The sequence below is a fragment of the Cordyceps javanica genome, chromosome 6, assembly GCF_051103115.1.
Source record: "Cordyceps javanica chromosome 6, complete sequence".
NCBI classification, from domain to species: domain Eukaryota; kingdom Fungi; phylum Ascomycota; class Sordariomycetes; order Hypocreales; family Cordycipitaceae; genus Cordyceps; species Cordyceps javanica.
Genome location: NC_139300.1, coordinates 2,090,249 through 2,116,934, shown reverse-complemented (window position 1 = coordinate 2,116,934; position 26,686 = coordinate 2,090,249). Strand labels below are relative to the sequence as shown.

The 26,686-nt window shown below is 55.4% G+C and overlaps 11 protein-coding genes across 11 annotated transcripts; 6 read left to right on the top strand and 5 right to left on the bottom strand.

The window, feature by feature from the left end:
* Positions 1-614: 614 nt before the first annotated feature.
* Positions 615-1,712, bottom strand: V2A60_009080 (uncharacterized protein; the record flags this gene model as incomplete). Its single annotated transcript, XM_083260348.1, has 1 exon — positions 615-1,712. One exon carries the CDS (start codon positions 1,710-1,712, stop codon positions 615-617), a length of 1,098 nt encoding a protein of 365 aa, XP_083116474.1.
* Positions 1,713-2,225: 513 nt separating this feature from the next.
* Positions 2,226-2,891, top strand: V2A60_009079 (PaaI family thioesterase; the record flags this gene model as incomplete). Its single annotated transcript, XM_083260347.1, has 1 exon — positions 2,226-2,891. One exon carries the CDS (start codon positions 2,226-2,228, stop codon positions 2,889-2,891), a length of 666 nt encoding a protein of 221 aa, XP_083116473.1.
* A 161-nt stretch (positions 2,892-3,052) lies between these two features.
* Positions 3,053-4,708, bottom strand: V2A60_009078 (cytochrome P450; the record flags this gene model as incomplete). Its single annotated transcript, XM_083260346.1, has 2 exons — positions 3,053-4,214; positions 4,293-4,708. The coding sequence occupies 2 exons, from the start codon at positions 4,706-4,708 to the stop codon at positions 3,053-3,055; spliced, it is 1,578 nt and encodes a 525-aa protein (XP_083116472.1).
* A 988-nt stretch (positions 4,709-5,696) lies between these two features.
* On the top strand, positions 5,697-6,922 carry V2A60_009077 (zinc-dependent alcohol dehydrogenase; the record flags this gene model as incomplete). Its single annotated transcript, XM_083260345.1, has 3 exons — positions 5,697-5,812; positions 5,863-6,068; positions 6,156-6,922. 3 exons carry the CDS (start codon positions 5,697-5,699, stop codon positions 6,920-6,922), a joined length of 1,089 nt encoding a protein of 362 aa, XP_083116471.1.
* Positions 6,923-8,633: 1,711 nt separating this feature from the next.
* On the bottom strand, positions 8,634-9,344 carry V2A60_009076 (uncharacterized protein; the record flags this gene model as incomplete). Its single annotated transcript, XM_083260344.1, has 1 exon — positions 8,634-9,344. One exon carries the CDS (start codon positions 9,342-9,344, stop codon positions 8,634-8,636), a length of 711 nt encoding a protein of 236 aa, XP_083116470.1.
* A 1,793-nt stretch (positions 9,345-11,137) lies between these two features.
* On the top strand, positions 11,138-12,139 carry V2A60_009075 (uncharacterized protein; the record flags this gene model as incomplete). Its single annotated transcript, XM_083260343.1, has 3 exons — positions 11,138-11,226; positions 11,322-11,895; positions 11,966-12,139. The coding sequence occupies 3 exons, from the start codon at positions 11,138-11,140 to the stop codon at positions 12,137-12,139; spliced, it is 837 nt and encodes a 278-aa protein (XP_083116469.1).
* A 687-nt stretch (positions 12,140-12,826) lies between these two features.
* V2A60_009074 (magnesium transporter NIPA-domain-containing protein) lies at positions 12,827-14,745 on the bottom strand (the record flags this gene model as incomplete). Its single annotated transcript, XM_083260342.1, has 2 exons — positions 12,827-13,870; positions 13,927-14,745. The coding sequence occupies 2 exons, from the start codon at positions 14,743-14,745 to the stop codon at positions 12,827-12,829; spliced, it is 1,863 nt and encodes a 620-aa protein (XP_083116468.1).
* A 2,399-nt stretch (positions 14,746-17,144) lies between these two features.
* On the top strand, positions 17,145-17,748 carry V2A60_009073 (uncharacterized protein; the record flags this gene model as incomplete). The annotated part of the gene is made up of 3 exons (XM_083260341.1): positions 17,145-17,283; positions 17,349-17,467; positions 17,554-17,748. 3 exons carry the CDS (start codon positions 17,145-17,147, stop codon positions 17,746-17,748), a joined length of 453 nt encoding a protein of 150 aa, XP_083116467.1.
* A 4,207-nt stretch (positions 17,749-21,955) lies between these two features.
* On the top strand, positions 21,956-23,057 carry V2A60_009072 (uncharacterized protein; the record flags this gene model as incomplete). The annotated part of the gene is made up of 3 exons (XM_083260340.1): positions 21,956-22,513; positions 22,570-22,869; positions 22,935-23,057. 3 exons carry the CDS (start codon positions 21,956-21,958, stop codon positions 23,055-23,057), a joined length of 981 nt encoding a protein of 326 aa, XP_083116466.1.
* A 513-nt stretch (positions 23,058-23,570) lies between these two features.
* Positions 23,571-24,629, top strand: V2A60_009071 (Alpha/Beta hydrolase protein; the record flags this gene model as incomplete). The annotated part of the gene is made up of 1 exon (XM_083260339.1): positions 23,571-24,629. One exon carries the CDS (start codon positions 23,571-23,573, stop codon positions 24,627-24,629), a length of 1,059 nt encoding a protein of 352 aa, XP_083116465.1.
* Positions 24,630-24,842: 213 nt separating this feature from the next.
* Positions 24,843-26,343, bottom strand: V2A60_009070 (TauD/TfdA family dioxygenase; the record flags this gene model as incomplete). The annotated part of the gene is made up of 4 exons (XM_083260338.1): positions 24,843-25,023; positions 25,098-25,412; positions 25,503-25,989; positions 26,067-26,343. The coding sequence occupies 4 exons, from the start codon at positions 26,341-26,343 to the stop codon at positions 24,843-24,845; spliced, it is 1,260 nt and encodes a 419-aa protein (XP_083116464.1).
* Between the last annotated feature and the right edge of the window lie 343 nt (positions 26,344-26,686).

Here is a 26,686-nt window from a genome sequence, read left to right as displayed (position 1 = left end):
CACCGCTCCAAAGTTCCCATCAAGCTATCAATACTTCGTAGACAAGATGGGGATAAAACGAGTCCGGTTTTCATCAGCTAAAGACGCATGGCGATTAGCTCACATGCCAATACAATCTTCTCCAACTTCCGGGCTCCATGCCACATTGCATGACTACCATAATTTATGACTGTATATACTCCGTAGTGTCGTAGTGATTCACAAGGTGTAATTACCGGTAATATAAAGCGGGGGAGTTTTTTTTGGGGGGCGGGGGGCGGCGCACGGCATTGTGCATAGCTGAGATGAATCGGATCTCCATTGATATTGCCCGTGTTCGCTGGCCATTCTGAGCGACAGTTGTAAACGGGGATATACCCTTTCCACCGGGATAACTAATCGTACTCATTGCGCTTCCGGAAATGTGCTCCCGAAAAAAACCCCAATAGACGTTTCGAGAATTTCTTTCATGTCAGTAAAGCTTGTTTGAACATTGTTTAAAATTTGTATAGATGGTTATCCGATTTCCAAACCACTGGCCACTTTTTGTTCGTTGTGGTGTAGCATTCAAGTATTGCCGGGCGTAGATGACGTGCTCGAATCGTTTCATCGCGAGCCCAGACTTGATCGAAAGCCTAACTAACCAATGCAAGAGTCGGATCTTGCATGCATGTCTCCGACACCGAGGGGCTGCCATCACGACCGCTCCTCTTGTCCTTTCCCCGAAGCACCGCCAGGTTCCGCCGCCGCTCCTCCTCCTCCTCGCCCCTCCATGTGCGCCCGTGGAGGTGGCGCAGGCACGAGCTCATCCCACGGTCCGGGTTGTAGAGCCACGTGGCCCACGCCTGCCACTGGCCGTCCTTCATCTGGTTGCGCGCCTTCTGGCCCATGGTGTCCTCGATGAACGCCCCGCGCATCATGGCCAGCCGCGAGGGGAAGACGCGCGCCAGGTAGTGCGCCGTCGCGGCCACGTGCGGCTTGTCGTGCCAGAAGAACATGGGCGTCAGCGGCACCGGCGGCAGGCCGCGACCGGCGTACTCTCCCGTGAGCGCGACGGAGGCTCTGCGCAGCGCCGGGTACGGCACGACCTGCTCCGAGGTGGCGTACGAGGACCGGCGACCCGAGGGCAGGCAGATGTACTTTATGGGTCGCGTTTCATCCGCCACCGAGTTCTGCATCGCGGCGATGAGCGCGGCGACGGGGATGTCGTAGATCAGCCGCCAGTCGTGCTGGTGGACCCAGACGTACGGGGTGCGGACGGCACGCAGAGCGCTGCGCACACCGAGCCCGAAGCCCAGACGCCGGCCCTGCGCTTCAATAAACCGCACTCTGTCATCTTTAGTGGAGTTGATGGTGAATGGGACGGGCGTGGCCAAGTGTGGCGAGCCGTACTCGGCCTCGCCCAATGTCTCATTCAGTGGCGGTGTCGTTTCGGCGGCGCTCTCGACAAACGTCTCCAGGAACAGCGTCTTGACGTTGTCCTTGTATGTGTTGTATTTTTCCGCCGTCTCCGGCGTGACATGGCCTTTTTTCAGGCGCGGCGTCGTCGTGACCTGCTCATACGTGTCGAACACGACAATCACGTTGCACTGTAGCAACGCATCGCAGTGCGTCTGAAACGACTCGAGCACCCCAGAGAGCAGCTCGGTCGACGGGGCCGAAGGTGTTGGCGACGTGGTGATGACGAGCGTCAAGAGCTTGGATACGGCGTCATGCCTGGGCACATGGCTCATGTCCAGGGACTTGTCGGTTTGTTGACGGGCGAATCAAGGTAAAGTTGGTGTAAGAGCAAAAAATTAGAGCTTCTACCCAAGTGGCGGGGCTGTGCCAGTTCTGGCTGCGGGCGCGAGGCTATGAAGCGGCCCATACCGAGAGGCAATGCGAGCAGACTGAAGAAAGACGCAACGGAACACACAAAATTGTAATGAAATCGCGCATCTCAAAGACAATGACGAGTGGAAACTGTCTCTTGTAGATGGTACTCTGTAGAATGTAACTCTACTCTGGCAACATAGAATCGGGGTCTCCGCGGACCCGGTCGCCAAGGATCTACTCCCGACCAAGAGCCGCGGCTGATCAAGGTTCAAGGTATATATATACCTTTCCTTCTCCACCATTACCAACATGACATCTATCTAACGTCCAATATCTAGAACGAAACTCCCACCCAGCATCCGTCCCAGGTCCAACAATCCCTCTACCAAATCACCCACGTATCGTTAGAGCATTGTGCACATCACTCAGTCATGCCGGACCTGCAATCGGCACGTTTGCTCGACTTTATCGGCAAAATACCCGTCGACCAAGACGCGATTGACTTCTTCTCCACGGTGCCCCACGCCAAGGCGTATCTCGACAGCAGCCGGGACCTGCTGCCCGTGCCCTTTTACAGCCGCTCACCCAAGGTCGACGGCGCCGACACCTTCTTCGCAGAGACCATCAAGTCGCGGGACACCATCCCGCACGCGCTGCTGCTCCTGCGCGGCGCCATCGCACGCCTCGAGTACAAGTTTGACGACGACAACGGCAACGGCGCAGCGGGGTCGAGCTGGCAGCCCGACACGGTATCGCTCTTCCAGCTCGGCAACAAGCTCAACGGCTACCGCGACACCACGCACGGCGGTCTCCTGGCGTCGCTGCTCGACGAGGTCGTCGGCTTCAACGTCGACGGGCTGTGCAGCTGCGCCGAGGCCCAGGACGGCAACGGCCAGTCCCGTAACCGCCTGTACACGGCCTACCTCAACACGACGTACAGAAGACCCGTGTCGCCGGGCGTCTACGCCGTGGAGTCGCGGCTGGTCAGGCGTGATGGCAGGAAGTGGTTTCTGCAAGGCCGCATCGTGGGCGCCGAGGGTGCGGTATACACAGAAGCCGAAGTATTATATATTCAATCTCGCGACAGCGTACTATAGAGCTATGCCATTTCATACAACCAGATAAAGACCATTTTACAAAATGCAACCCCTAATGCTAGATTCCAATGCCCTGATGAAACGAGGGAGATTTAACCGAGAAAAAAAAAACCAACAAGAAAGAAAACTCATAACGCGTTCAAAGTGTGCTCGTCGCCAGCTTAGGCGGCCGCCTCGTGCAGCCTGACCAGCGTCTGCACCGGGGACGACGTAAGGGTCAGGTTCGACTTGATGGTGGGCGTCGTGTCGAGGTTCTCGAGGCCGTCGTACTTTTGCAGCAGGCGGACCAGCACGTAGGCGGCCTCGGTGAGGGCGAACTGCTGGCCGAGGCAGATGCGCGGGCCGCCGTTGAAGGGCAGGTACTCCCAGCCGACCTTTTTGCCCTCCCAGCGCTCCGGGCGGAACTCGTCGGCGTCGGCGCCCCAGATGTCGGGGCGGCGGTGCATGACGTTTGTGCTGTAGGCGACCTCGGAGCCGGCGCGCACGTAGACGGGCGACTGGCCGTCCGGGCCGCCGCCGCGCGGCAGCGTGGTGTCGCGCAGCGCGCGGCGGAAGTTGGTCGGCACCGAGGGGTGCAGGCGCAGCGTCTCGGACAGCACGTGCTGCAGGTACGCGCACGCCTTGAGCGACTCAAAGGTGATGCGCGACGTGTCGGCCGCGGCGTAGGGGCCAAAGTCGGCCAGCACGGCCGCGCGCAGCCGGGCGTACGTCTCGGGCTGGCGCGCCAGCCGCAGCATCGCCCAGCCCAGCAGGCCGGCCGTCGTGTCGCGGCCGGCCAGGAGGATGTTGAGCAGCTGGTTGCGCAGCACGTCCGGGTCGCGCGTCTCCTTGGCCAGCTCGTTGAGGAAGACGTACTCGGTGCCGTCCTCCTCCTCGGCGCGCGCCGGCGACCGCGCCAGCGCCCGCTGCACGTAGTAGTCGGCGAACCGGCGCACCTCGGCGCAGTTTTGCTGGAACGTGGACGGGTTGTACAGGTAGTAGAGGTTCATGAGGATGAAGCGGCGTGTCATGGTCTGGTTGGCGTTGTCAAAGGCCTGCCCAAACGATGACCAGTCCTCCATGGTCTCGCCCTTCTCGTCCCGGGTCGGCTTGGCGTTGGGACCGCCGAGCATCTGTGTGTTGACGCTCTTGCCAAACAGGAACTCGGTCGCCGAGTCCAGCGTCAGGTTGAAAAATAGAGGAACCAGGTTGACCTCCTTGGTCCATCCATTGGTATCACGCTCGAATCGGTTCAGAAGGTGTTGGACGTGGATTTCTTCAACGTGAAGATTGGAAATTTGGGTACGAGTGAACTGAGGACGCAAGATTGCCCTAGAATGTTGCCTGGATATTCACACATCAGTAAAAAAAAATCTTCTTTGTTGTCACAGCAAGTTGAAATTGATTCGGGGGTTGGCTCACCAGTCCTTGCCGTCCGACGTAAAGATGCCGAGACCGAGAAGCGGCTCCAAGACATTATATCGAATCGGTCCGAGGCCGAATTCCTTGAACTGCGTCGCGAGCATGGCCTTGATGTTTTCCGGGTCCGAGGTCATGAGAAGTTTCCTGCCCAGCGTCGCCTGCTGAAAGGTTGACCGACCGCCGAGGTCCTTGTAGGTACGGACCTCGAGGTTGAGGAACTCGTTGTCCTTGAGCGCATTGATGGCCTTGTACGTCTGGTCGACGCTAAAAGGCAGCTTGCCCTGGCGAAGGTACGTGGGCTTGCACCCGAGAGCGCTTGCGCGCCGGCGGTGCGAATACTCAATCCATATTTGTTGGAGGATGTAGAGAGCGGCGATGCTGGCCGCAATGGGCCAATACGCGAGCAAGGTTGGCATGGTGGGCGAGATGACGATGTTTTGGACGTGCCACTGTTCGCTTCTCAAAAATAAAAAAAATCCGGGGACGAACCTGGGGATTCAGCGCTAGTTATAAGCCATATAACGGACAACGGAGGTATAATTCATCTACTTGTCTATTGTGTTAACTCATTGTGCGGGCGGAGTGGCCTGTTCCGGCACACACCTGAGACGGTGCGGCCGGCTACATGCTCCCCATTACCAATAGCGCTCCTGTAACAAGCCAATCAAGCTGCCAGAACCGGTTATAAGCGTGGCATGTGCTAGAGCTCCTACAGGGCGGCGGACTAATCTGTACTAAAAGCATATCCCAGCTCCGTCTGTGGGTAAGGGTGCCCGACGGCGACGGGGCGATTTTTCGGCGCGGGAGTGCGCTGCAGACGACATCCAGCGATCAAGTATATATAGAGCAAAGCCGACCACATCCGAATTTGTGAGGCGCCCTGTGCCGCATGGGAAACCCGCACTCGGGCCTTCGGGCCCGTAAGATGTGCGACTGTGTGCTGCTGTGACGCAGGCAAACCCTATTCGCCTCGTTGGACTGGTAAAGCAAGCGTCCCTCCGGGCCAACCTTTTGGCCCGCATCGCCGCTGGAGTTTTCTTCTTTTTGCGGGGTATTCAGTATTAGGTGAGGCGCTTTGCAAGCACGGCCGATGCCAGTTTCCGTCCCCCGCATTGCATCGTCCTACTATGGCCAATCGATGCATTCTCCTGACCCCTCGCACTGCCTTTGCTAAGCTCGAACTGGAAAATGACCCCTCCGGTTTACGCAGGTCTCGCCAGTGCGGGGAGGCTGTATTGGAGAGACGTCAATGACGGCGACCGGACTTTATAGGCACAGAAACCGTAATTCAGCTATAAACTATTGCCTTGCTCTCCCTTCACCGAACCCAGTCTTCTTTGGACTTGGACTGCTCAGACCATAAAAAAAGCGACAGTATTCAAATAAGGCTTCGTATAAATCATCATGGAGATTCCCGCAACATACAAGGCCGCCGTATATGATGAGCCGGGTACCATCTCGACCAAAATTGTAGAGCTGCCCACGCCGGAGCCCGCCGAAGGCCAGGTGCTCGTCAAGTTGTATGTGCCCGTAAAATTCGAAGTCATAACCCACTGATCGCGGTGTTTAGAACACACTCTGGTGTCTGCCATTCCGACCTAGGTGTCATGACGCGTTCATGGGCCCTCCTACCGCTCCCCACACCCAAGGACCAGGTCGGTGGCCACGAGGGCATCGGCGAGGTCGTCAAACTTGGACCTGGCGCCGAGAGCTCCGGGTTATCGCTCGGCAGCCGCGTCGGCATCAAATGGCTTGCAAGCGTGTGCGGTGAATGCGGTACGTCGCAGCTCGGGCATTTAACCCCGAACTTTTCCCCCGCCGGTTTCCTCCTCTCCTGAGCTGACAGAAAACGCCAATCATTAGTTCCCTGCAAGGCAGGCAGAGACGGCTGCTGTAAAAAGCAGTCCGTTTCCGGCTACTTCACGCCCGGGACCTTTCAGCAGTACGTGCTGGGTCCGGCGCGCTACGTGACGCCGATCCCCGACGGCGTCACGGCCACCGAGGCGGCGCCGATGCTCTGCGCGGGCGTCACCGTATACTCGGCGCTGATGCGCAGCAAGGCGCAAAAGGGCGACTGGGTCGTCATCTCGGGGGCCGGCGGCGGCCTCGGCCACCTCGCGGTGCAGGTAGCCAGCCGCGGGCTGGGCCTGCGCGTCGTGGGCATCGACCACCCCAGCAAGGCGGACCTGGTGCGCGAGTCCGGCGCGGAGCACTTTGTCGACATGACGCAGTTTCCGCGTGACGGCGCCGCGCTGGCGACGCACGTGCACGAGCTGTGCGACGGCCTCGGTGCGCACGCCGTCGTCGTATGCACCGCCTCCAACGTCGCCTACGCCCAGGCGCTCGACCTCCTGCGCTTCGACGGCACGCTCGTCTGCGTCGGCGTGCCCGAACACAACCCGGAGCCTATTGGCGGCTCCTTCCCGGCGAAAATTATCAACTCAAGTCTCAACATTGTCGGTTCCATCGTCGGCAACAACGATGACGCCGCGGCGGTGCTCGCCCTCGCGGCCAAGGGCGTCATCAAGTGCCACTCGCACGTCGTGAAGCTTGACGAACTGACCAGCACCTTTCAACAGATGCACGAGGCTAAGCTGCAGGGACGCGTCGTGCTCGATCTGTGGGCATAGATGCGGAGACGGGCTGGCAACACCGCATCAGACTGTCGACGCGAAAGGAGGTGCCGCAGCTGCTGATCTGCCATCGAGAAACTCTTTCCGTGCATCTTGTCAATACAAAGCGATTCTGTGAAGTCTTAATGTAGATTGTGTGAATCGTGCAAGGTTGAATCGTCTGCAGTCTACTCCGTACTGATAGTTGAAAACTCAAGAGCTCGCCATCAAGGTGTATGCGGTACCTGGATGGCCGTAGTCTGGAAGCTCCCATCAACCGGCTGTCCGATGCTCCATTCGCCCTGCAGTTTAGAGACTCGAGCTACAGTATACTTTCAAACTGAAGTTCCAAATTTCCCAGTACATTACAAGGTGAACTGTTTCGAGAGTACCATTGGATGAACGTGTCGAATTTTAAAGAGGTAGCCAGCCTAAACAAGGCTCGCCCCCCCGCCGAATGTCTGTGCAAGTCATGTGGCCGGCTGCACTTCTCGACCGAGCGTAATAAAAAAATATTTGTATGAATGTTTCCGAGCCAAATGCTCAAATTTACCTTTTCACCCCCTCCACTGCCTGTAATCCGAAGCCTCACATTGGCAAATTTCTTCAGATGTTCGAGTTTGTCTACAAGCGTATTGTTATCTACTGCGCCAGGTAGACTGTTGCCTTCTTTGTCTCTCAACTTCAAACTGCAAAGTGATACGATTTTTTTTTTTTGCAAAAACTAGATATTCGCTACCGTGAATAGGATGATACTGCTGCGAGAACCCCTCTTGTGATTCTGGGTTCTGTGTAGAGTCACCCCAGCCCAACAAAGCCTGGATTCGTCGCTTTGATTAACATCGAAGCATGCCAGGGGCTGTAACCACTTGCAAACCTCGAAAAGGCATCCACGAGGCTTGTGGCGGTATTTTGCCCTTTGAGCAGCAGAGAGTACATTGCGCCCAACCTCCATCTCGTGCCAGTGGCGGAGGCCCATGGGTCCCATTCGCCATCTTCAAAAGTCACGGAAGGCCTTGCAAATGCGTTCCATCATTCCGCCGGGCTTCTTTCGGCGACACCTTACCCAAAATTAGAAACGCCATAAGTAGAGCGAGTCACGAACTGGATCTGCCTGCAGGTGTAGCTAACGGTGAGAGCTGCCTCTACGACGCTGGTGGAATTGTTGTCTCGGAAGGCATGCAACGCACCGGGCACCGCACGGATGACGTTGCGTAGGCAAATGAGATCGATAGGTCGGATAAAGTTGCTCAAATATTTTCCATGAGCAGAGATACGAGATTTTTTTTAAAAAATGTCCTCTTTTGCCATTCTCGGTGAGTCTCTCTGCATGCAGACGGCCCCGTCGCAACCGGTGATTATAGCCCAGGAAGCAATTGTTGGACACGTGTCTCGAAACTCATCAGCCACGTCACTTTTCTTGAACGAGTGACACTATAAATAAAAGGTAAGAATCATCCGGCTTCTCTTGGTTTTCTCATGTGCCACGACATTACGCAGGGTGACCCAAGCTCGCCTCGTCACTTGCGCCCTTCTGTCCTACAGCAGCTTGCCACACAAGGAGAGAAGGCGCCTGATGCAGATGATTGACATGAAGATAGAAAAACAACAATGAAATCTAATCGTGAAAGCAACGCTAATGATATGCAGGTTTAACAAAGACAAACTCATGATTTCGGCGGTGGTTTGCGCCGCGCCGGCCGTGTAATCACTGCACAGCCAGCGGGAACTATATGAATTGCCATTGGAGCGAGTCCGGAAAGTGAGGCAGAAGCTCCCTGAACTTGCGCTGGGCCTCTTCCACGTCTCTCACACGTATTGTCAGGCCGTGCAGGCCCTCGTCCTCACCCGCCACGACCCGGACCGTCGGCATGTCCTTGTCCTCGCGGTCCATGGCCATGAGCTCCCACTTTTCTGCCGTCTGCCCGTGGCGGGCCGACTTGATCGTCATGGTCTCGACACCGGTGATGCCCAGGGCACCACCGTTACTCGTGGCCAGCTTCGCGCGAGAGCCCTTGCGCAGAGGCCACTGGTCGGCCGTGTAGTCGCAGAAGAAGGTGTCGAGGCCGGCACCGCTGAGCTGGGGCACCAGGGCACGCGTCCATAGCAGGTTGCCGCTGGGGTCGTAGAAGCTGTCGTCGGCGCCCATCTCGATGCCCCGCGTCGCCGCGCCCTCCCGGCTCTCGGCCAGGGTGGAACGGGGTGTCAGCGCCACACCGTACTCGGGTACATAGGGCATCGAGGCGCACGTGTTGTTCGTTTGAACGAGCTCGAGGATAAGGTTGCCGAGAGAGACGGCGCCGCTGGCTAGATGCTCATTGACGGAGCGAAAGGGCCAGGCGATGGGCAGCCCGGCATTGTTGACGAGTTCGTTGTAGATGACATCGGCATCGCGCGTGCGGAGATAGATGTGGTCTATGGTATGTAGGACGGGTCCCATGGCGAAGGATACATGTACCAGCGAATAGATACGTTGTTGTGAGGATGGCCAGACCAACAAAACGAAACTCATAGCGAGCTCATTGTGTATTTATATTTTGCACATGTTGGCAACGGACTTACACAACTGGATGCCCGACTTTGTTGAATCGTTTATCCCATCGGGTTTAGCGCGCGGTGATGTCGAGTCGTATGCCCGTTGTGGTTTAGCATATCTGCTAATGCCGGTAATGCGTGAGGGCCTCGCACAGTGCCTACCTGAATCTCACGCAGGGGATCCCAGCCGATGCCGGCAGATCAATGTTTCTTGGTCATCATGTTGCCCATTTCACAAGGCTGTAAGCGACCACATGAAATCCGGCCGCTCGTGTCCTCGTGGGGGACCAGCCAACGTGGCATCTGCGTGGGACTAGCTACTCCCGTTGTTCAAGTCAAGCGGCGCTCTGGCGACCAGACATCCCCCTTCCTCTTTCGCTGTGAAACAGCACATCGCGTCATCATCTAATTCAAATCGGTTTCCAGTGTAAGCCGGTTTTGTCAGAGCATCAGTGGTCCCTGAACAGACCTTGTCACCCTGAGCGGCGTCGCACCAAGCCAAGCGTGAGTGACGGCAAGGGTAGTGCCCGGAGCGGATAAGGCCACCCGGCCCGACAGCCATAATGTCTGAGAGCCCGATTTGAGCATTCTCATCAACCCAACAGGGCTACCCTCAAACCCACCAACTAAATAGCTAGTTGCCCCTCATTGCGACCGTCGCTCATCGTGGTCGTTTCCTCGGTACGTTGATGTAGCAAGGACACGGTGTCGGCTTGAATGAGCTCCCGCAACCGTTATCAGTCCAGTCCCCGCCAAGCATGGATTTGGCCAACAGTCGCTTTTTTCCAGGGTTCAATATGCGGGGTTGCGCGATTGGCTGTGGCTTTGGTACTGAGTAGTTGTGCACTTGTGACGTCGCAGTCCTCCAAGTCTTTGTGGTCGTGCTTGCTTGAAAATTGGGCCGCTGTGTGTAGCCCGATAGACTTTGTCCGGAGCAATGTATGGCTACGTTGATACGACAGCTGCCTTTCTGTGTTTCTCACGGGGGGGAAACCGGCTCATTTTGACTCTTGTTTTCTCTTCTTCTCTTTTCCGTTCTGCGACAAGGCGTCATGATAGCAAACGCACCCTCGGCGCTGGGTGTGGTATGTCGTCCGGGCGGGGAAAGAAAACACAAGTAAGCCGTATGCCGTCGTCAGATAGCGACCTTGTGCACATGCCAGTGATTGAACACTCGAAAAGCTCTTGATGCAAGACCAAATCAGTTGTCTTTGTGAGTCGTTTCTAGAAGGGTCTGTACAACCCATTGCAGCCCCCGGAAAAGCCAAAGCGGGTCGCCTGCTGTTTCTCATCAGCTTTGGCAGCTCCGCCCGCCTCCCGTATCATCCCAAAACTCCGCCGCCTGTCCCAGGTCGTTTTCCCTCTACCCAGCATCGCACACGTTGGGAGATTTTCTGCGCCTTCACCACCCTTATAGTTGATTTTGAATTTTCCTCTTCTTGATGCTGCTATCTATAAATGCCTGCCGCACCCCCGAGTGCTAAACGTTCAACAAACACGCCACCTGTCGTGGTACCAGTAAGGCGTTTACTTGGTACCCCACGAGGCAAGCCCGGCCCTTGCTCCGGCTGGGGCTCCCGAAACTTTCAGATTGGCAGACGTGGAGATTTACTACTTCCTAAATGACCGAGCGACACGCACTCAAATATCGATATATATCCGTGTGGTGTATTGTTACTTCTACCAGGATACGGCACCATGTCTCATGCCATCAAGCTTAAAGAAGAGGGCAACCGCCACTTCCAACAAGGCAATTATGCCTTTGCCGAGAGTCAGTACTCTCTGGCGTATGTTCTCCTCTTCCCTCCCCCTCTTCTGCCCACAGTCTTTTTCCGGTATCTCCATTTCATTGTCCACTGACCGTCCGGCCCCCGGCGCATAGCATCATCGAGGACCCCAAGAACCCCACCTTCTACACCAACCGCGCCATGGCCCGCCTCAAGCTCCGGCTCTGGGACTCGGCCGCGGCAGACTGCCGGTCGGTGCTGGACATGCCCGCCGTCGCCTCCGCGACTCAGATCAAGGCCCATTACTACCTGAGCGAGGCGCTGCTCGCCCTCAAAGACGTCGACGGCGCGCACGAGTCCGGCGTCGCCGCGCACAAGCTCTGCGCCGCCACCAACGACAAGTCCCTCGCCGCCGTCACCGCCGCCGTCCTGCGCGCTAAGAAAGCCAGGTGGGAGCGGCAGGAGAAGGAGCGCGTGAGGGAGGAGGAGGTCCTGGAGCGCGAGCTGGAGCGGCTGCTGCGCGTCGAGTGCGAGACCAGCGTCGCCACCCTCGCCTCGTACGGGGACACCGTTGAGCGCCCCTTTGTGGAGGCGGAGGCCGCCGCCAAGCAGAAGCGTCTGGCGGCCGTCTTCGAGCGCGCGAGACAGCTGAGCGGGCAGGAGCGGCGCGAGGTGCCGGACTGGGCGATTGATGATATTTCCTTTGGCATCATGGTGGATCCGGTCATGGTGAGTTGTCAGCCCAACCTCGTGTGTATGTCGACCAAGGCGCTAACCTTTGGCTGTTTCGGGCAACCAGACGAAGACGGGCAAATCGTACGAGCGCGCGTCCATCATGGAGCATCTCCAGCGGTATAACTACGATCCGATAAGCCGAGAACCCCTCACAGTTGCCGACCTGCGGCCCAACATTGCTCTGCGGGAGGCCTGCGAGGAGTTTCTAGAAAAGAACGGCTGGGCGGCCGATTGGTAGTGCAAATTTCCAGAGGAGGAGAGAAACGGCACATCCCCATGGCGCTGTGTTGATATTTGTTGACTTCAGTTCTGGCACATACTTTCTTCTATGGCTCATCTGAAAGGGGTGACGGCATTTATTCTCATGTGAGCATTTCACGCTAGACACACACGCCCTCACTTACAGACCATTATACTGCATGACATTGTATAGACTGTGGCTCATATTGGGAGGTCTCACGTTATTTAGATGTGTACAGGCGTTTCTTCCTTCTTCTCTTATTTTTGTCATCATTGTTCTTATTCTCTTTCTTCTCCTTCTTCTTCTACTTCCTCCCAATTGCCCGCTGAGCCTTGTCTAATGTAAATATACTACTACCGTGTGCGTTTGAGTCATGAGACGTAAGAAGATTGTTTGAAAAAACAATGAAGATAAAGATGCAGGCATTTCATTGATCGTATTCGACTCCAATTAAAACAGTGACCGCTTCGAAGCCGGAGGAAAAAAACGGTTCAGCAGTTCATCCATGCAAACCCACAAGAGAAAAAAAGGCGGCGGGAGGCACGCAGCTGCGTGTCGGTTGCTCGCTCAAGACTAGAATTAAAACCTCCAAATGTAAAAGCCCCATTAAAGTAAGGACTGCAAGTTGCGCCAAAGTAATGCAAGATTCGTACTTTTCTTTTCCGACACTCTCGTGAAAAGTGTTCATATAAAGCCCTTTCTGCGCGGGTCGTCATCTTTATAGTCATTTTCGTCATCACCGCCGCCCCGCGTGCCGTCTAATTCCTTAACAAGGCCCAAACGCTCCTCCTCAGTGGTGTCAGGGGTCTTGCGGAAAACGCGCTGAAACGAAAACTGGCGACGGGCCGAATGCGGCGGCGGCGTGGGCGGTGCGAGGCTCGCGCCGCTGCCTGCCGAAGCGCCGCGGTACTGAGTGTCCCGAGGGAATACGTGCTCTCGCGTGGCGCCGTAGTACGAGCCCGCTTCGTCGTCGTTGTTGGCCTTGGGAAGGACAATCTCAGTCAGCGGCACGGGGCGGATGCCCGGGCTGCGCATGCGGCCAGACTCCTCGTCACCATACGACGGGGGCATGGTCGCATTAGTACGAGAGCGCGCCCTAATGGTGCCGACGATGCTGGAGAACATGGTGCTGGGGCGCTCCTGTTCCTCCATGTCCTCGTCGGTCGGGAAGTGGGACATGCCCAGTGGCGGGTGTGGGCTTGGCGGAGGCGGCGTGAACGGCGCAGGGCCGGGTGAGGTGACGGAGCGTGTACGCGTGCTTGCGGCCAGTGTTTTGCGTCGCCTCAGTCCGTCCCACTCGAATTGGGCCTGGCTGTCCTCTGTAATCGGCTGGAGGGTATCCATGGACTTTTCCTCGCGCAGTCGGTCCATTTCTCTCTCCTCCATTCTTTGGCGCGCTTGGGAGATTCTGCGCACGATCGCAGCAGTGCCGCGAATGGCGTCCGCCTTGGGCTCCGTCTCGGGCTGTTCCTGCTCAGCGATCGTCTGAATCTGGTCGAGGTCACCGCGGAAGACGGCCGTATCCGGAACATCTTTGGCTGACTTGGACAACTGTAGCAACACAACACCGGAGCAAATGACGAGGAAGCCCATCACAATGGTCGCAAGATCTTTGGCAGGTGCCTTGAAGCCTTGGAATAGAACGGCTGATGTGATGATCGTTGTACTCGTAAAGTAGACGTAATAGGTGGGCGTAACCATGGCAGCGTTGAAGAGATTGAGGGCTTTCTGTCAAGGAGAGTTAGTGAGGCCGTCGAGGAGGTAGGTGGTGGTGCGGGACTGACATTTAGGTAGATGATTTCGGTAAGTAGTGTGCAGACGACAAAGACAAGCAGGACCCATAGGAACCAGTGCTTGTACTCCGGCTGTCCACCAATCCAAGCAATGATGGATGCGCCGAGACCCTGTGTCGAGACAACACTTAGGCCGCCAACCCAACTGCAGATGGAAATGTAGACGAGCATGTTCTTGTTGCCCCATCGGGGGCCGGCGTACCAGGCGGCGATGGCAGAGCCGACGAGGATGACGCCGGCGTATGTGAGAAAACCAGGTGTTATCGCGAACTTCTGCATCTGCTCGATATTACCGACAGACGAGGATTCGGGGGCATGGAGGACAATGACGACGGAGCCAACTATACAGAGAAAACAGGCGACCTTGCCGACCATACTAAGTCGTTCTTTGAGGAAAATGGCGGACAAGACGGTGGTGATGACGACGGAGAGGGCGCCGAGGGGCGTGACGAGGAGGGCGTCGGTAAAGGCGTATGCGACAAAGTTGCAAATCTCGCCGATAATCATGAGGGTCATGCCAGCCCACCAATAAAAGTTCTTGAGGTAGCCGTAGCCCTCGCCAGCGACCTCATTATACTTTTCGTTGGCCTTGAGGAGTCCGACCTTTTTCAAGACAAAGGAGACGCCAATGAAGCAGCCAGAACTAATAGCCAAGCTGATGCCGATAGCTTTAAAGGCAGGCGGCCTGTTCTTGGGATCGCCTCCAAGGGCGGCTCTGGAAATAAGTTGGCTCACGTCCAGAGGCACGTTGGACGGAGCATCGGGGGAGAAGGGTTGGTAGGCGGCCGTCGAGGCGCCATGGTCGTACATGGCGTCGACCAGTGTTGGTCTATTTTTTTGATGTCGGGGGAGGGACGGCAGGAGGAGGGGTCGTCGAGAGCGCTATCGAGGCGTGCAACATGGGCGGCTTCTTGTCCCGGCGTGTATTGCCTATATGGTTGTGATGCGACAGAGGATGCGATTCGAAAGTCCAGTCTCGGGATCTGGCGAGAAAGAAGAATAAGGCGGCGTGAGTGGGTAGTAGATACAGATGTATGTATGCACTTATGCAATAAGCACTATCCTGAACGAATGCTGGCGGGCCGGTGGGTGGACGGCAAGTGAACGAGGCTTAGACGACAAAGGCTATTTTGGGTTGCAGGAGGCGTGGTTGAAGGTGTGGGTGGTGCTGCGAAGCCGTGTTGGCAGCAGGTGGCCGCGAATGGCAGAGCGCGGCGGATAAGGTCGGTGCGGCAGGGACGGTGGAGGCTATTGCATGGAAGCTTTTTTTGTAGGTAGGCAGTCAAACAGTGTAATTTTCTGGTTGACGAGTTGTTTTGTCGATGAAGAGGACGGAGGGCATGAAGGACAAGCGTTTGTTGTCGGGCCAAAGAAGAGGCGGGAAAGAAAACAGAGCGGCGACAAGGCCATTAATAGCAGGCGTTGGAGTATATTAAACCGGCAAGGTACCTTGCTTGCTTGCCCTGTTAGGTACTTTGGTACCTGGTGGTTTGTGGCAGGCTAACTACTTAGTTGGTTTTAGCGGGCTACAGAGGGAGCTGGAGACTGCGTCATGCATTTTTTGGCTTAGCTTTGGGTGCTTTGAGTGACAGCTCCCAAGTCCCTAGTACTTAGTTATCAGGTGCTTCCTGGTACTTATTTGCCAGTCCGCCTAAGTAGTTTATTACTTGGGGTTTACCTACTAAGTAAGGTAATGAGCACTCGAGCTGTAAGTAAGTAAGTACCTCCATGGCGGGGTCAGTAAGTATACAAGTATCAGTACACCAAGAGATCTCTATTTTGGGGACGCCTGGAGACGACACCCGAAGGAGCGCTAGAGGTTCTTTGAGCACTTTGGTAGGTCAGAGCCGGGGCGCAGCATGAAACCGTGGACGCCACACAGCTCCGTTCCATCAGGCCGGTGAGCCAATGCAGCCAGTCCACGTTGGGCGCTAAAAGATGCTTGATTCCCAGGTTGTTCCATCATCGAAATTCCAGCAGCCAGGTAGTAAGTAGGTGGAGGCCTGAAATATTGGGGGCTTTGGGGCCAGTGTTTGAGAGCAAAGGGGCTCTCGAGCCTACCCTGTAACGCCGCGTACAAGTCCATCATGTCGCCTCGGCTTCGGCAAGCACGGTTCTACTTTTGTTTCCAAACCGTTTTGGACATAATTTCCGCTGTTATAGGGTGTTTGCTTCTTGTCTGATCCCTGTTTGGTCTCTTCTGACCTTCAGAATCAGGTGTCATGTCTTTTGGGTGGATAGCTAAAGTAGATATCCGTACTTACAAACTCCATACTCATAGATGCTCTGAAGTACTTACGCTACTCAAGTACTATTAATCCGTACTTTCCTAGCATCCTAGGTATCTACGGATACCTACCTTAGTACTCTATAGAATAAAAGTGGTGGCTGGTGCAGTGGCCAGCGGCTCCAGTCGTTGCCTCGGGTACGTACCCGCCCGTGTGAATACCCATGTCTGCAGAGAGCTCCCCGGCCAGCTGCCACCTGCAGAGAAAGGACGAGGTTGCAGGCCAAACTGAGTCCTATACCAAAAACTAGCAATCCTCTCTCAAACATGCACCATTTGCATAAACTCGGAACAAGTTCTCTCCATGTTGATCGTCAGTGGTGGAGCCTTGCATGCAGTAGCGCTCGTCTCAGCGAGGCTCAGCGCCTGCAACCTCTCGTTGTACCGCCACTTCCAGCCACACACACTGCTGCACCTCGATGCTTGCGCAAATTTTACGCGTGGCAGCGTCATGTCTATCCTCCTACTGAATGTCCTTGGTGACGTGGACTTAATATAGATTGATGCAAGACAAACGTAGTGTCGGATTCTGTTTTTTTCTTGTCTCATGTCGGGAAAACGGAAATAGAGAAACATCTCATCACCGTAGGCTTAGATTCAATACTACTAACCTAGGTATCATCTACCAGATTACGGGGTGGCTGGTGCTTGTCGTAGATTTGGCGGCGGACATTGGCCGCATCAGTTGCAGGTATTACTGCTCCTCCACAACGGACTCAAATCTGTAGATTGCTCTCAGTACAGCCAATACGACGCTGAGAACAAGCTACAGCCTGAAGTCCTTCATCCAGGCCCTCGCAGCCAGCCTTGCGACGACGCCGCCTGCCGATGCGTGCCCAGAGTGGCCATGCTGGCAACAAAAATAATCCTGCCCTCAATTAAATCAGTCATACCCCTCACCCGCAAGACAGAAATAGAAACCATGCCATGCTCGACTGCTGCCGATACCGATCCGGAGCGCCAGCCGCTGCTGCCCAATGACACCAATCCGAACAGTGCCCAGATGCCTACCGTCCAGCGGGGGCGTTTCTGGAGGAGAGCACGAACCGTCCTAAAGGGCTGTGGCTTCCTTTTACTTCCTCGACCTGGGTATCTCGGCGCTGCTAGCGCTCTATGCGCTGTTCAGCCGCCTCCACCATAACGTTCCGCTATCCGAATGAGACCATTGTCTGGACGCCGTGCGGCGTTCTCGAAGGCAAGCTCGTCGAGTGTAGCAGCGTTGTCGCTCCCATGGACCACTTCAACGTTTAGCGCTCCGGCAACGAGAGTTTTAGCCTGCCCTCGGCACGCCTGCGCGGCAACATAGGCGCGGGACTAGGAGTCTGCAAAAGCTGATGAAGGAAAGGTTTCCCCTCGTGGGCTTCGATCCACGCGGCGATGGCGCGTCGCGCCACCTGGCCGTCTGCTTCGTCGGCGGCCCGGAGCGCGACATTCGGCGCTGGTCCGGCTACCTCCCGGCGAGTCTACCGGGTGCTTTCTCGCGCATCCCTCCCGGGACCTGGTCAGCAATGGCAGCGACGTCATGATCGAGCACATTCTGTTCGCCATCGACGACAACGTCCCATCCGGCCATCCATCCTGACCGGAGGACCGGCGCGAAAGGCTTGAATCGCCGGTCGCGTCGTGAAACAGTGAGCGCCCAGGGGCGCAGATGCGGCGAGCGGCGTCGTGCTCGCTGTGGATGGCGATGCGCAGTTCATGGCGGCGTTGCGCGACTTCTCCGGTGCTGTTCAAATATGGAACTTCGCAAGAGTTGTTTTCAAGCAAGCATGATATCATGCATCAGCTTGGGAGAATGTCGGGGGGGGGATATACATAGAGGGAGGTTGATGCCCCCACATATGCGAGCAACATACGTGAGACAAGAGACAAGGAGAGCGTTGAAGTTCCAAGAGAAACTGATGTTCTCGTTATCATGTCTATAGACTGGCCCAACTACGACCACAACATGGCGTTGTAGAGCTGTCAAGGCTGAGTAAGGCCTGAAAGAAGTCACATCTCGTGATGTCCCAATTCCTTTGCCCGAAGTTCTGATATCGTTATCGGCTCATCCTTCACTATACATCTTGGGGAAGTGAACCATGCCGGTGGGCAAAACAGGTTGTGACAAGTCTGCTCTCCTGTGAAGCCAAGTGGGGGATGCCATAACTAATTACAGACGGCGGGCAGCAGCTCCCTCGAATGCAAAATCGTGGCGTATTGTTTTCAAGACGTTTGAATCCCTACACTTCATCTGAATTACTCAGTGCCAGGTCAGCCTCAAACAGTGCCCCGCAACCTATCCAGACTTGCATCTGCACTTTGCGAGTTCACTTCATCCGTCTAGTTGGTAGGAAATGGGAGAGTCTAGTGGGCAAACAGTTGTTTCCGGCGCGTGACCGTTAATACCCTGCCAATGTCCCTGCCTCTTCACAACTCACCCGAAGGCAATCCTTCACCCCTCAGAACAAATCCAATAGCTTGTTCCCGCTCCCCAACGACAATGTATAGATCTCAGCCTCCCCGGCGTTACTCTACTAGATCCGTTCCCGACGGAGTACATTGCACCCCGCGAGCGGCTGGGACAACGAGGTTTTTGCAACTTCATTTCTGCGATGGACTGCCACCGTGAGTGAGCGGTTACTGTTAGAGGACTTTGGCCAGCGGGCCAAAGTCACGCAAGTCGTGTGACAGTGGCCAACTGTCCAAAGTGCGCTGCAGCAGATGGAAGCCGTCGTGCTGGCGCTGCGGCCTCAGTGGGATCAAGTGCGTGTATAGTCCCCCGAGGAAGACGGGGGAGCCAAGAAAGGTAACTTCTCTATTTGTGCTTCACGAAAAGGCAAGAGCACCTCAGGGCCAGGCTCGGGTACTATGGCGCGTTTCAACTCTCGTGGTACGAATCAACAGACAGGATAAGCCCAAACATACATACAGCAACCGTCAAGATACGACAACACAACAATGCGCCAACGATGTACACTCAGGCGCAGTATGAGCATACGCAATATCATCTGGCAACATCTCTGACAAGTTCTGCATTGCAAGTTGTGAATAATACTTCACAAGAGACGCCTAAAGCTGCCCCGGTGGCCCCCCCTTTACGACACACGATTATTATCCAGCTTGTCCCCTATTCTCCAATATTAACATGTCACTGGCAATGAGACTGTATGAACTACCGCCTATGCCCGATTCAGAACTATATGCGAGTATAGAATGTGTGGAATCAGCCACTACTGCTCAGTCGAGCATGGAGGAGTTCAACCACTTTACCTATGATTGGATAGTGGCACCTGAGGCGATTACCATAGGAGGCCAAAATGAAGACGTCTTTCATGGGTTGCAACCCAAATCAAGGACCCTTTCGTCGGAAAGAAGTCTCCAAAGAACCACGGAAGTCGAGATGGCAAAGAGTTCTGATCTCGCCAGTCAGTCACCGACTACAAGCTCCTCCAATCACGATATATCTCACACTGTCGTACAGACAGCAGAGGGCGTCAGTGGCAGCGAGTCTGATGGCTGGGCTCGTGTTTGTACGCTGTCTCATGCCTCCAGGCCGTGTCGTAGATTCTGACCAAGCTGGCCGACTTTGACTCGCACCAGATAGAAGTCATTCAAACAGAGGAGATGATGCTAGTGATGAACATGGAGCTCCAAGAGCGGGTACAGATGACCATCAATTGCTGTCGCTGTCTCGGCGAGACGAGCAATCAAAACCTTGTCGCCATCATCCACGTGTCCCTGTCAGTAGGCAGCCTCTTGCCACTGTTTGAGAGACAACAGCAGCAGCATCACGAGACGATGGAGCGGTATGCGCGTGGCCAAGTACAGTTCTCGTGTAACGACCAGTATTTGATTATGCGCAGTCTTTCCGCAGTTGATGTAGCTAGGAGGAGCGTTCGGCGGAGTCGGGTGCAGGAGTACTGCCGCAATGTCATCTCCACCATACTGACAGAGTTCAACATGCTAGCGGGGGCAATTATGCAGGGAGTCAATTCGATCTTTTATAAACACAGGACCAGGGATATACATAGGAGGGCGCGCAATTTGAGTGCTACTGGTAGGCTTCATCTGGCAGCTCAGGGGGGACAATGCATGACGACAGCCTGTTGGCTATGCTAATATTTCAGACAGTCTGCCTCGTGGCTACAGTTTAAACACATTGTTTTATCTTATTCTGCAGTTGGAATGTGATCCTAAGCTTCGCCACCACCATTCCTAGTAGTTTGATAGCCGCGTCTCTTTTCAACCTTGCGGGCTGGCCCGTCCCCTTTGTTTGATATGAGAGGGGAGAGAAAACAAGCTTCACAGCCACACATCTTAAATGACCCATCGCACTGTATCTTCTTTTTCATCTTTCTCAAAAAAAGGCTGAAACGATTGATTCACTGGATACGCATACCTAGTCACCGTAGCGACGCCATGTCGCACATCCTCGCTGCGGGCGCACATCGAGCCCATCGCATTCGCTGCGAGGACACGTCTGTCGTCTGTCTCGATCCTGGCATGAACCAGGCCGGGGGGGAGGGGGGTCTGGGTGTGTTCTGAATGGGCTTCGTTTGACGCCCGTATGAGCAACAAGATTACTCCCGGCGACCTGGTGACCAGTGCAGGGCATGAAAGCCGAGTGGCTTGCATTTTGGGAGATTTTGTTCCACAAGGGCTGTGCATCAGCATGGCAGGCCGCCCTGAAAGAAAACACGTTCATGTGCATTGCGTCTGGTGATACCTCGGAGTCGGACGAATTCGAATGGTAGGTAGGTGGTACTACTCACGGATAGACGAAGGCGACGCACAAGCAACGCAGTGTAACTAGACGGTTGTTATTTTTGCCTCTTCCTTGCTGGATCCTTTATGATAGTAGAGAAGATTGCAAGATATATCGAACCCGATTTTATCTCCGTTGTTCAAACCTTAATTCCCAATCCAGCCGCTCATGCTTGGTACTCTGCACAGCCGACGCTGTCTCATGCCGAAGCCAATCAGCAGGCCCCGAATAGGGATTTCATTTCCGTAACCCCCTTGTGTGCTATCTTTGGTGACTTCAGGTGAGCATCGTCGGGTCACAGCAACTACCTTACACCGGTGTCCGACCTATGCGAAGCACAGCGTCAGCTCGCACAAACTTCCGTATGTGTGTGCGCGCGATGACGTCCTCATCGAGCTTGCTAATCCGACGAGACTGACTGGCCTTGGCAAACAGCCCCCCCCCCCCTTCCCCTTTCTCTTGGTGACTTGATGTTTGCCGCTCTCTCTCGAACCCACCGCCGGTGAGGGGGGGACGTGGCTTAGACTAAAATTTCACACAACGCGCGCACACCCGCAGGCGCCGCCTTTGGGCTGGGCCGAAGTCTTGGTACGCCACAGGGCTGGGCACCAAGCCCGTTGTGGCCATTCCAGTGCGATCTTGGGCTCTTTGGTCGTGTCGTAGACTCGCAGGCTTATGTTGATCTAGCCCTAAATGAGAAAGTCTAACACGATGCTCTCACTGGCGGCCAATGACCGACGAGTTTGGATCCCCCTTGGGGTTGCACCCGTGGCTCGTGTAAGTGCTGGCCGCCACCCTCCCCCCCGGGAGATGATATTGCTGTACTATGTACACGTTTGACGCACGTTGGTGGAAGTGAATGTCGAAAGATGCTGCAGGTATATAAGAGCTGGCAGGTCCTCTCACCAGTAGTGGTGTGTCACATTGTTGTCCCAGAAAAATCACATTCCTTACCGTCCAGAACCTACTACTTCCAACACTACATCATGGCTGCCTCAGAAGAGCCACCCGCCAAAACGGCCGTCATGGCCAAGATCTATGGCGCCGTCGGTTTCAAAAAGGGATACAACTTTGCCTTTTGGATCATTTTCGCTGGTGCCATGTTTGCCTTCTGCCTCGCTCGCATGATGTTTCTCGACTTTTACGGCGTCTATTGCTCGCCCAAGCACCACAGCAACCACGCCGCACCCGGGGAGTGCTTTTGGTACACCGGCCTCGACGTGTACCGCATCGGCATCCAACTACATCTCTACACAATCATTCCAGCTGGCGCCATGGCTTGCTTTCAATTTATTCCCATCATCCGATACAAGGCCATCATCGTTCACCGCATCAACGGCTACCTCACGCTCCTGCTGAGCCTCGGAGGTATTGCTGGCGCCGTCATGATAGCGCCAGTGGCATTTGGCGGTGACCTTTCCATCCGTGGTCTCGTTGGCTTCTTGGCCATCATGTTCTTCGGTTCTCTCTGCTTGTCCTACTACTACATTAAGAAGCTGAGAATCGACCAACACCGTGCGTGGATGCTGCGGGCGTGGTTCTACGTAAGTGCTGTTGTCCATCATGGACGCCCACGGGCTTGCTCTAATGACTTTTACAGGCTGCCGCCATCATCACTGCGCGCTTAATCATGATTCTCACCGCCATGATCATCTCAGCAATCGGCAACGGGGAGGGCGGCTACTACGAACCGAAACTATGTCGTCAGCTCGCCAGCTATATCAATGGCACGGTGCTGTTGGAGAAATATCCCGACTGCGAGTCTCTTGACGCCTGGGTTCTGGTCAAAGCCGATATGAAGACCAAAGGAGCCGAGCACACAAGCGCCGCGTTGGATGTTAGCTTCGGAATGGCCATCTGGATGGCGGTTGCTATTCATGCCATCGGCATCGAATTTTATGTAAGTCTAGCACTGCGTGCTGCGTTACTCATCTTCTTGTCTCGGGAACTGACACTTCTTTCAAGCTCCAACTCACACCTGGCGAGACAGAGCGCCTCCGAGAGATATCTCGCCGGAAACAGGCCGAGGCCAGCATGAAAGCCTCATCCAAAGAGATCGCTTTGGATGAATGCAGGAACAGTGTTTGAAACGCTGCGACAACTGTCGATAGCGGTCTCAGGCGCTGAGTCAGATAGCGGTCGAGGATCTGCGGCTGGCTCACTGGTTTCACTTGGTCTATTTACAAAACAACTTCCATATCCTTCCTTCCTTTCTGAAGTGACAGCTTTTTCGTCCCCTTTTCTTATTTCTCGAGCACAAGTGTGTCGCATCGTCATTCATGCTGCCCAAAATGGTTCTTTAGCATCTACTTGCTTGCCAAAACTTTGTACATATCTTAGCTCCGACCTTTTCTTCTTTCAAATCAATGAAGCTGCATTGAACCAAGCCTTGTATAGTGCATCGTGGGCCCATTTCCCCTCACAACGACTCCGGTCTATGGTGCAGTACCCGTTAGCTTCACGGCTTGCTCCACCACTTGCGAGGACGGAAAGAGCAGATCAATTCCGGGCCAGGTTCATATAACTATACGCGAGCTGCTGCTCTTTTCAACCACTCGATATCCCTCATATCCGCAACCAGTCACTCCAACCCTAGCCGTCATGCAAGAAATCACGACAAGCGCTCAACCGCTCCTGGAGGCTGACTATCTAAGCACATTGAGAGAGCATGATTTTGTGCTACCCAACTTCCAGTTCGCGTCTGGCGAGTCTCTTCCGGAACTGCGACTTCATTGCCGTACCCTTGGAGCGCCCACAGTTGACTCGGGCGGTCGCAACACCAATGCCGTTCTAATCCTGCACGGCACGGGCGGTTCAAGCTCGCAGTTCTTGCAAGATATTTTTGCGGGCGAATTGTTTGGGCCGGGGCAGCTATTGGATGCTTCCAGATACTATATCATCTTACGAGATGGAATCGGCCACGACAAGTCAAGCAAGCCAAGCGATGGCCTCCGCGCTCAATTCCCAAAATATGGATACCACGATATGGTAGAGGCAGATCATATACTATTAACCAAGCACTTGGGAGTCAATCACCTGCGTCTCGTCATGGGCACGTCCATGGGAGGAATGCACAGCTGGCTCTGGGCCGCCTTGTTCCCGGACTTCATGGATGCCGCCATGCCGTTGGCTTCGCTCCCGGTCCAGATCGCGGGCCGCAATCGCATGTCGCGGAAAATGATTATGAATGCAGTGCAGTCCGACCCAGAGTACAAAAAGGGCAACTACAGTGCGCAGCCGGCACAGGGTCTCATTTCCGCCTTCAACGTCATGCTGTGGATGTCCTCGATACCCTTGCAGTGGCAGAAGGAAGCGCCGACGCGCGATGCGGCCGACGCTTTTCTTGAGGAGCGTATCGCGCGGCTACTGCAGACCGTAGATGCGAATGATTTTCTTTATCAGATTCGTTCGTCAGGTGACTATGATCCGGCGCCGCTGCTGGATAGGATCAAGGTACCACTGGTTGCCGTCAACTCGGCCGACGACCAAATCAACCCGCCAGAGCTGAGGCTCCTGGAGGAGGGCATCAAGCACGTACGCTCGGGCAGGGCGGTCGTGCTGCCCATCAGAGACGATAGGCGTGGTCATGGATCTCACACTGTCGCAAAGCTCTGGAAAGATGAGCTACAAGATCTTCTCGCCATCTCAGAAGCTCGATAACAAACGTGGTTGGAGGGTGTTGGCTATTTTCTGGCCTTGAGAATGTCGTAGAGAGAGGAAAACAAAGGCATAGTAGATGTGTAGACATTAATAACATTGATCTAGTTCATATCGGCCTTGTGCGTATCACGTCCGGACTATTCTGAAACTTTCGGTGATGAGAGAAGCATCGGTCGTTATCTCAATCATATTTCCTTCCAGCAGCGCGCTTGATTATTTAACAACAACATCCCCCTTCTCGCCGCTGGACGGTGCTCGAACAAACGGCTCCAGAGGAAAGACTTGGTTCTCCGGGGTCACTCCCGCGTACACACGATCCCACACGCGCTGCAGCGGCTGCGGTGTCTTCCACGCCAATTCCTCGTCACGCAGCCAGAATCGAACGAGGTGACGGCTTTATTTCATCTCGTCAGCTTTCCATAGAAGAATACAAAAACATTTTTTTATGCAGGGAAAGACTAAACTTACTGCTTCTCAGGTGTGTCCTTGAAGGAACCGCGAGCGTGAAAAATGCTCAAGTTGTTGACAAACTGGATGTCGCCGGCCTGGAACTCTAGTGCGACAGCGCTCTGCTCGGCCGTGAAGTGCAGTGCGTCGAGCGCCTCGGCCTGCGCCTCAGTGATGGGCGGGATGTCGGCGCTGCGTGGCAGGCCCCAGTAGCCGGTGAAGGAGCGGCGGGCATACTGGATGATGAGACGCTCCGGGTCTCCGGAGGCATCGTCGGCCGGCTGGTGGTAGAGCAGCGGGCGGGCGGTGTAACCGGGCGGTCCGGACTTGCCGAAACTACAACACCGCAAACTGTCAGGATCGTGACCGTTTGACGGGATTCTCTTTGCCGCACAGAGAGGCTTTTCAGGGGAGAGAAAAACTTACTCGTCATTGTCCCATGGCTCCGACAGCGTCTTGATCAGGTCGGGCCGCGTCGCCGCCAGCTGGTTGTAGACGTGCCAGCTGCTGGCGAGGTAGCTCTCGCCGCCCTCGGCGGCGGCCTCGAGCGCGAAGAGCGCGATGACGTCGCCGGCGTCGGTGTGGAAGACCTGCTTCTCCGTCGTGTACGCCGGCGCGCCAATATTGTGCGGGTCGACCGTCGCCGTCAGGTCCTTGATGTGCGTCAGCACCACGTCGGCCGCGCGCCCGTCGAAGCGGCTGTCCTGGCGGCCGCGCGTCGGCGCCACGTGCGCCGCGAGCCCGGCGTACACGACGATGCTCTCCTCGCGCGTGTATCGCGCGACGGGCACGCCGCGCACCACCTTGAAGCCGTGCCCGCCGTGAATCTCCCGCGAGACCTCCCGCAGGGTGGCGTGCAGCGTGGGCAGCGGAAACGTGTCTTGCGTTATCTCGCCGAGCGGCCTTCCGAGACCTGTGCAGAATTAGCTTTCAGTCTGTCCTCCGGATTTTGTTTGTCTGTTCTTCGGTCGGGGGTGGGGGCATACTCACTCTTAAAATGCTTCAAAGCGCTGTTGATCTCGGTGATGTCGTTCTCTGTAAGTCGATACCACCATTGGTACTGATCCGATATTGTGGCACCATCCCACACGAGATCAGACTGAAGCTTCGCCGGAAAGCCTTCCGGTAGAGTCCTCGCGAGCTTCCCTCCCTCCACGTGCCGCTTTGCTCGAGCTTGATATGTGTCCCAGTTTGGAGCATAGGCAATGTCGGGCTGCCCGACCGGGCCGGGAGCAAAAGTAGGGTTCAAGGTAGCAGCAGCCGCCATCTTCCTCTAAAGTGCTTGTTCGTGAGTATAAAAGGGTGGAGTTGATCTTGATTGTAATTCGTACGGAATGTTGAACATGTGGCTTGGTGCTCTAAGTTGATCGCGTAGACTATATAAGCACCGTCGCTCCCATTGCGGGATGGAATGGCGCGATTACGCCATATGCTGGAACCACCAACTGGGTGTGCGACGATTCGCTGACAACACCCGTCGATATCAACTAGATCTCGCCATATGTCAGTTTACAAATCAAAGATGACGCAAAGCTGCCGGTTTCGCTCCCTTGCGTGCTCTCCACTCGGGCATAGATATGTGCGCGCCGTCAAAGCCCAGTTGCCTTGCA